The 8,529-nt window shown below is 39.1% G+C and overlaps 1 protein-coding gene across 1 annotated transcript in view; it reads left to right on the top strand.

The window, feature by feature from the left end:
- Positions 1–8,529, top strand: part of fbxl5 (F-box and leucine-rich repeat protein 5) — a 23,791-nt gene that overhangs the window by 8,379 nt on the left and 6,883 nt on the right. Inside the window, exons 6-9 of the mRNA XM_014031253.1 lie at positions 665–790; positions 2,689–2,843; positions 2,930–3,012; positions 3,176–3,895. Coding sequence (XP_013886707.1) covers positions 665–790; positions 2,689–2,843; positions 2,930–3,012; positions 3,176–3,895 — 1,084 coding nt within the window. The remainder of the gene's footprint in view (positions 1–664; positions 791–2,688; positions 2,844–2,929; positions 3,013–3,175; positions 3,896–8,529) is intronic.

Genomic DNA, 8,529 nt, shown 5'->3' with positions numbered 1-8,529 from the left:
CTTTTTTTTTCTTTTACTGTACCTCTGTCTGTGTCTCTTTTTCTCTCCTCTGTGTCTTTTCTCTGACTGGTGGTTGGAGACAGTAGTCATGTATTTTGGTCCAGTCGTGAAGGAGGAGGGTTAAGAAAAGATTATTATCGGGTTTAATGTTTTATGTTATTTATTAAAGCTTATCAGCATGACTCACCCTGCACACCAGTCAATTCCAACTCCACTACGAACTACTTCCTGCAGGCTTTTCACAATAGAAGCACGTTAAGTCTCCATCAGCATAACGTCTCCATATTAACTAACCGCATTAAATCTAACTGTGCACGTCACTGAAGAGGTGTTTACTACATTCAGCGACGGCGAAAACTGGATTTTTTTTAAACGTCAGTCAATATAAGCAGCGGAATCGCCACCCGCGGCTGCAACTAGCTGCTCCAACCATTAGCATGCTAACGCACATAGCGGTGCAGCAAGGAAAAATGTCCCCCGGGAAACAACAGTTCACTGGCGGCCGCYACGAAACATTCCACTATTTAAACCGGAATGTCTGGTATTCAAAAAATTCATATCATAACAAAAATAAAAACCGGTATTCGGTACAAAATGGTATACCGCCCAGCACTACCATGCTGCATGGCTTGTAATTAGTTGTTTTTGTGTGTGTGTYTGTCAGGTGATTTTTATAAAGGCCCCCCTGGGAATCTTGACCAAGAGCCAGATGAGGACTGGGTAAAAAGTCGAGTGAACGAGGGTCGTGCCTTTCAGGAGTGGGATGAGGACGCTGATGTTGATGAGTCAGGTGAGGTTTTAATTAAAGCTTGTATTAATGTAGCACTCACAACATGTGATTTATTTATTTATTTATTTATTTATTTATGAACAACTCATCCACAAGATAAACGGTCAGATGGAATTGTATGAGAGTGTGTGGGAACACTTTTTTTAAAAAAAATTTGGCAAATATTTTATACCTGTATTGTGGATCTAAAAGGATTTAATAAACATTGAAATTTAAAAAAACAAGGAAATTCTGTGCTTCAAAAGTCATAAATTTGTGTGAAAGAACTCAATTTTCCATGATCAAAGGCAAACATTTTTCATTATTTAAACTAAATATTTTCTGACAAATTGAAAGTCAGAAATTTATCAGAAAAAAAGTCAGAAGGTAATGGCAAAAGGGGCAAATCACCTGTTTTCACCACCTTGAGCCTCTTTAATGTGCTCTAGTTTAAAAACTGCATTTAATGAACAAAGTGAGCACGGCAGATGGAGAAGTAAGAGAATCAGTGACTAAAGCAATAAGTAAGTCAGTAAACTTTATCTAAATACGTAGCACCTCACAGACTCGAAGAGAAAAATAAAACATTTCAAATAATTTAAAGACTTTTATTTTGAAATAATCTGGTTACTGAAACAGAATGTGTCATCACAAGTTCAGGAAATTGACGGTGATATTGCATGGCTGCATAGAGTTTTGGAAAAAATTATTATTCTTTTGCATACATGATTATTCTAGATGCTCCTATTGCTTCAGTCATTTCAATTATCTCACCTCTCCATCTGGCCATGCTCGATTTGTTCATAAAATGCATAATAAATACTGAAATCACTCAATACTGAAGCTTCACATATCAAATATACTGTATGTTTCACAAATCACACACTTGCTTTTAAATATTCTGTGATCAGTGTAGAATGGTTTAGTCCAGGTCTGAAGGGTCTACATGTTTTAGTTTTTAAACTAGACCAGATTAAAAATGCTCAAGGTGGTGAAAACTGGTGAAATCATTCTTTAGCTGTTTCTGAAAACTTCAAGTTTTTTTTACTGTTAATTAAAGAGTTTTTTTTCTTGTAAATTTCTGACTTCACCATGTCAGAAAACATTGACTTGCTATGACTTTTGTAGGGCTGCAACAYTGAATCGATAAAATCAATAAAAATTGATTATTAAAAGCGTTGGCAACGAATTTCATTATCAATTCGTTGTGTCACGGGATTTATGCGTCCCTCGCCSTGTTGCGGAGCCGATTGTTTTTTTCAGTCAGTATTTAATACAGCTGGCAAAATAAATTGTTAAAATACTGTATGCATTATGTGCTTCAATTTTTTTAATTCAGGAGATTATAAAAAAAAATCCTTCATTTTATGGGAAGACCCTCTTGATTCAAGAGAAAACTGTTTTATTTTTTAAACGGCTGCTTTTTAATTGTTAATCAATCTATAAGATTAATCAACTTCAGATTAATTCTTTATCAATAACTTGCACCCTTAAGGAGTTAACTTAATTTATATCTACTTTATATTCATGTAATTAAGCATTTTAATGATTTGGCCGATTAATCGATTAATCGAAAAAATAATCAACCGATTAATCGATTATTAAAATAATTGTTAGTTGCAGCCCTAGACTTTTGGAGCTCAGAACTGCCTTGTTTTTTTTTTTGTTTTTTTGAAATTTCTGAAATCAATCTAAAAATTTCAGTTTTTTCTTGGTGATTTGCTCCATTTTCTTTTTTATCATAAACTATTGTTGTATTTTGATTAATTGTGTTTTTTTTACACTTTTCTCCTCCTGTATATTTTAGGATTAAAACGATGCTAGCTTTAGATTTGAGGTTCAGTAGTGAGCAGACCTGTAGTGTTGCACATATTGTACATGTAGAAGATTGTCTCATCCGTTGTACGTTGTGTTGRCAGATGTTTCGGTTTGTACTGAAGGCTCACTTGCAATTAGCACTGCTCAGCGAGAGAAGAGGCTCCTAAATGGGATTATCCAGAACCTTCTTCCAGCGGTGGGTTCTTCTGTAAAGTCCATCGTTCTTGCATACAGCTCTACAGTCTCCAGTAAAATGGTACGCTGTGCAAAACTTTTCAGTCAAAAGACCCGTAACTAAATAAATAGTTTTTTAACTTCATAATTCTCTTTTTTTAAATCCAGGTTCGTCAAATGCTCAGCCTCTGCCGTAACATTACTCATTTGGACCTGACTCAGACAGATGTTACAGACTTGGCATTTGACAGGTAACGTTCTAGCTCAGCTAAGGAACACGTGTAGGATTTTATTTTGCAGCAGCTCATAATTAACTCACTGTCATGTTAACTGACTCATGTTAACTGACTGGGAATTTTGCYTATTTTCAAAAGGAAAATTACAGTTTGATCTTCTCTCTTCGTCCTTCTGCAGCTGGTCACATCTGGGAGCTTGTCGCTCTCTGGAGCACCTGGATTTGTCGGGCTGTGAGAAGATCAACGATCACACCCTGAAGAAACTGTCTGTGGGGCTGGGTGACCTGACGTCCTCCACCAGCTCTGACAAACGCTCTGAGCGGCGAGCCAAGCTGCTCGAAAGCTCCCCCGTCCCCATCCCGCTCATGGACGAGAGGAACCTGCATGCAGTCGGGCGGAAGCAGCAGGCCATCATTTTTAAGCACGGGACCACTCGCTGGGGCACCGCCTGCATCCCGACGCACATTTGGGTTTTGAACACGTCGGACCTCGCTGACATTGAAGATGCTGCGGACTGGAGCCACCGGGGAGGGCTGTCTTTCACCGACAGCTTTGCAGAGACGCAGCTTTTGGGAGACTCGTGCTGCTGCAGGAGGAGCGGAAGGCTCAGGACTGGATCAGATTCCTCCTACTTGCATCAGCAGTTTGCTGTGTCTGGGGACATGTTTTGTGGTCACTCCACCTGCTGCTCCAGCGACAAGGCCTTCAGGACTTTAACTGATCCTCACAGCGAGTCAGGCGTCACCAGAAACATCACTGCTGAATTTCGGGCTAAGTGCTCATCAGTGGGGCCGCAGTGTCTGGAGCCTGAGAACAGGACTGACTGCTCAAAGGCAAAACGATCTTTGACATTTCTCAGCCTCTCTGGATGTTATCAAATCACCGATTTGGGCTTGAGGTAATCCTCACGTCATTTTTCATTTAAACAAAACTGTGCTTTTAACTAGGGCTGACATGATTAGTCGACTAGTCACAATTATGTCAACTATTAAAATCGTCAACGACTAATTTATTAGTCGGTGTGTTTTTTTCTAACTTTGCTTTTGTTTTTTTATAGTCGACCAATCACTGATTTGTCGACTKTAAAAATAATCATTTGTGGCAGCCCTACTGCGCATGTGTGTCAAGGACAGAAAGGCAGACGTGGCAGTGGAAGGTGCCGCAGCAGTTTGGAGAGAAAAACAAAGTTAGGGAAAAAAACATGCATCAACTATTAAATGAGTCGACGATTTTAATAGTCGACAATAATCGTGACTAATAGTGATAGCCCTAATTTAACTTAAAAGAACATGTTTTCCTGCTCAAAACTTGATGTGGATTTATTTGGAGTATAACCAATATACAAGTYTAATCTTCAAAAAACGTTGATACAGTAAAACTAGTTATAAGTTTTAGGGATGTCCTGATACAACTTTTCCACTTCCGTTATGATACCGATATTGCTGCCGTTACAATATCAGAACAAATTCTACTAGTGCTGGGCGGTACACCGGTTTGTACCAAAAACAGTTTTATGTTTTTGTTTTTTTTGTTATGAATTTTCCAAATACAAACATTCTGGTTCAAATGGCCTGAACACGTTCAGAACAGTACGTCACACCCGCCAGTGAACTGTTACACGGGGGACACTTTTCCTCGCAGCACCGATATGAACATTAGCACGCTAATGTTATTGTTGGAGCAGTTTCTCAGTAATAGCCTATATGCCACAGACTTCCGATTCTAGCACTTGCGCATTCTTTAGCCCCGCACCGGTCTTCCGGTTTGCAGGCAACAGATCTTTTCACTCAACGACTCTTAATGATCTCCACAGTTCAGAATTAGCATATTACATGTACCAACATTAACACAGGAGACGTACAGGTCCAGCCAAGTGGGGGAAAAAATCACTCCAAAGGGGATTAAAGCCATAAAAACAAAGGAAAGACGTTCTTGTTTATGGTTCCAGAATTTAGCCTTTTTCGCTATTCCTTGGCTGCTTGTTCCGTGAAGTTTTCACGTAGAGCTGTGACACTTATATTGTTGGAAAGAGCAGAGTCTGGGCTTTACATTGATGGGCTACTTGTATGGTTTGGATTGTTTTCCCTGACGTTGGTGAACTGAAAACGTAATGATCTGCTGCTTTTGGTACTCGGAGGGGGCTCGGTGCTCGTGTTTTGTCTACGCTGTAATTTACACTAACATATTTTTACTTTTGCATAAAACTCATGACAAAGTTGCCTAAAATAATTTCATACTCTGTATAACAAATGCATACGCTAGGGTTGGGCATAATCGTATTGTGTGCAATTAATCGTCAGAAAAACATTAATCGATTATTTTTTGGCACTTGACGATTAATACGGTTAATGCCACCAGGCAGACTGACTGACTGAAGATTTCTCGAGTCAGTCCGCTTGGTGCTCTTCTCCACTTAAAATATGATGAACATTTTAAAAAAGTTCTGTAATTTATTTATCGATCAACACAGTTTAAAATTTGATGTATAGCCTGAAGTCTGTAATTTTGACACAATTTGGAACAGATTTTTATGAAGAGCAAATATTTCCCACTAAATTGGTCATGTGACTAGGACATAAGATTGTCCAGGGACTCCAGGGGATTAATCGTCAAATTAATCGTTATCGGCTAAATACCACAATTAATCGTGATTAAGTTTTTTGCCAATATCGCCCAACCCTAGCACACACACATGCACACCTACCTGTACCGGCTGCTGTGTGGTAGCTTCCTCCTAGCCAAGGGCGTAATCACKATCCTAAAAGTGGTGGGGACACATTTTTAAAGGTCTTGTTTTTCCTTCTTCGGTTGAAATAAGTGGGGGGACAGAGGYCACAGATGTGGGAAGTGGGGGTGACATGTCCCACCCTGTACCTATGGTGGTTACGCTCATGCTCCTAGCTGTCCTTTGGAGGTGGTCTTTGCTCTCTCAGGTCTTGGCAGTGAAGGAGATAATTGTTCATCTCCATTTTCTCATTTCTGATGCCGGCTCTTGAATATCCTCAGGTTAGAAATGCCGATTACAAATGCGAMCGTGAGCTTTTGTAGCTAAGTTTTCCCTGTAATGCTATGATCTACTGCTGTCACCTTTCCTCCTCATCAAGAGGAAAATGTAGAAATTCTAACTGCTCGATCGTACCTGCTGCTTAGTGGACACAAAGGCACACAACAGAACTCATGTTTTATACCAGTAGATCACAGATGCTTTAACTTTTGACTTTTTCACGGACTAGTACTAGCAGCTAATGCTTAAAAACAAAGGCAGTAAGCAGGAAGTGGAAGAGAAGTGCGGGGCTGGAATTTTAACGGAAATATGTCATCAATGACCATGGCATATAGGCTGTTGGCAGCAGGTGGRGATTTCCCTGCTTATATTGACTGACGTTTAGGGTTGGGTACTGAGTATCGGTTAGAACTGGGACTAATGTTTCAATTCTTCCGGAATTGTTCGTCCTTTTAAATTTCGATACCCAGTTTCAATGCCCAGTCTGTCAACTGGAAAAAGCAGCCCAACGGCAATGAAGAAKAAACCCAGGTGAGCCGAGGTGAGTTGGGGTTCAGACTCTTAATTGTCAAATGAAGTGAAATATCTGCCAGTGCAGTAAGATAATTGCAGTTGTTCAGACTTGAAATGAGGAAAACATTTCCAGGTCAACAAGATTAATAATCAAGCACATTCTGCTCTTGCTTAGTATATTGTCTAAAAAAAAAATGAAAAATAATCTTTAGCTAGATATAATTGTACAATTTGGTTAGATGGACAAGTTTTGCAGAGTACCCAAGTGTAAAAAGTATATTTATAACATCAGTTCATCTAGAAAGAACTTTGGTTAACTGCCTCATTTAAATCATGTAAACTTTTTAAACTCTGCCTCTAAAAAAAAAAATCCAGTTGGCAATTATAGTGAACCGCGGAATCCAAATGAGGAGCCAGAATTGTTCAAATTCAAACAATGCCCAACCCTACTGAGGTTTAAAAAAACTCCCTTTTTCTCCATAGCTGAATGTAGTAAACACCTCTTCATTCATGGGCACGGACAGATTTATTGCACGAAACTTGTGAAAAGCCTGGAAGTAGTTTTGTACTGGGGTTTAGTTGACTGCTGCAGGGAGGCTGAGTCGTCCTGTTAAACTTTATTAAAAAACACAAAACAATAGACCTGATAATGATCTTTGATCAACGCTCCTCCTTCACCGGACCAAAATATGTGACTAATATTTATGACCAGGCAAAGAAAAGACATGTAGAGGAGGGAAACAGCAACACAGAGGTACAGTAAAATAAAAAAGTCAGTAAATGGTTTCTGTGTTGCAGAAAGAGAGTAACTTCAGGTGACTGTGGTTTGTTAATCAAAAGCAGCGTTTGTACGTTTTATTATCAGCTGAGCTGTGATGAAAAGAAAAATACAGTCAAAMATCGTYATACTGGTGTAATTGTTGAAAATACGGTGATAAAAAATTTGGGTCCTACCGCCCAGCATTAGTCAACAACAACAGTTACAGTGCCCTCCAAAGGWATCGGAACAGTCAGTCAAATTCCCTTGTTTTTGTTGTTCACTGAAGACATTTGAGTTTAAGATCCAAAGATGAGCATGAGACACGAGCTCTTTTGGAGGTGACTGTATGAGAAACTGGTCCCAGTTATTAACAATGGGTTACATATTTTAACTTTAACACAAGAATATTGTACAATTAAATACAATAAATAAATAGTATACAGTAGGTCTTCTATTTAGAAGACCCTAAAAATGGCCTCAATAAATCCAAAGTTTAAAATAACTATTCAAGGTCACTTCAGTTATTGCTGGAAAGAAATCCTGAGCAGATCACTGAAATGGACCGCTTGTATCAGAGCGCTTATATCGGAAATTCTAGATGCAGGCTGATATAATCCTATCATTTTTTGGCTAATATCGAACTGATATCTGATATTGATATTGGATCGGGACTAGTGCTGGGCGGCATGACCAAAATTTTTTGTCACGGTATTTTCAACATTTACACCYGTTTGACGGTATATCATGGTATTTTTCTTTTCATCACAGGCCAGCTGATAATAAAATGTACAAACACTGCTTATTAACTTTTTTCTTTTACTGTACCTCTGTCTGTGTTGCTGTTTCTCTCCTCTGTGTCTTTTCTCTGACTGGTGGTTGGAGACAGTATTCATGCATTTTGGTCCAGTCGTGAAGGTGGAGGGTTAAGAAAAGGTTATTATCTGCTTTATTGTTTTAAGTTATTTATTAAAGAATAAAAGGACAACTCYCCCTGCACACCAGCCAACTCAATTGCTCTACAAAACTACTTCCCCCCGGGCCTTTCACAATTGAACCACGCTAAAGTCTCCATGCTTCTCAACGTCTCCATATTAAAGTCGCGTGTTCAATCTAACCGTGCACGTCACTGAAGAGGTGTTTACTACATTCAGCGATGGCGAAAACCGGATGTTTTTTAACGTCAGCCAATATAATCAGCTGAATCGCCACCCACCACTGCAACAAACTGCTGAACAATAACATTAGCATGCTAATG

The sequence above is a fragment of the Austrofundulus limnaeus genome, unplaced genomic scaffold, assembly GCF_001266775.1.
Source record: "Austrofundulus limnaeus strain Quisiro unplaced genomic scaffold, Austrofundulus_limnaeus-1.0 Scaffold1210, whole genome shotgun sequence".
Taxonomy (NCBI): domain Eukaryota; kingdom Metazoa; phylum Chordata; class Actinopteri; order Cyprinodontiformes; family Rivulidae; genus Austrofundulus; species Austrofundulus limnaeus.
The sequence above is the reverse complement of the archived record's forward strand: the minus strand, read 5'-3'. Positions and strand labels throughout refer to the sequence as shown.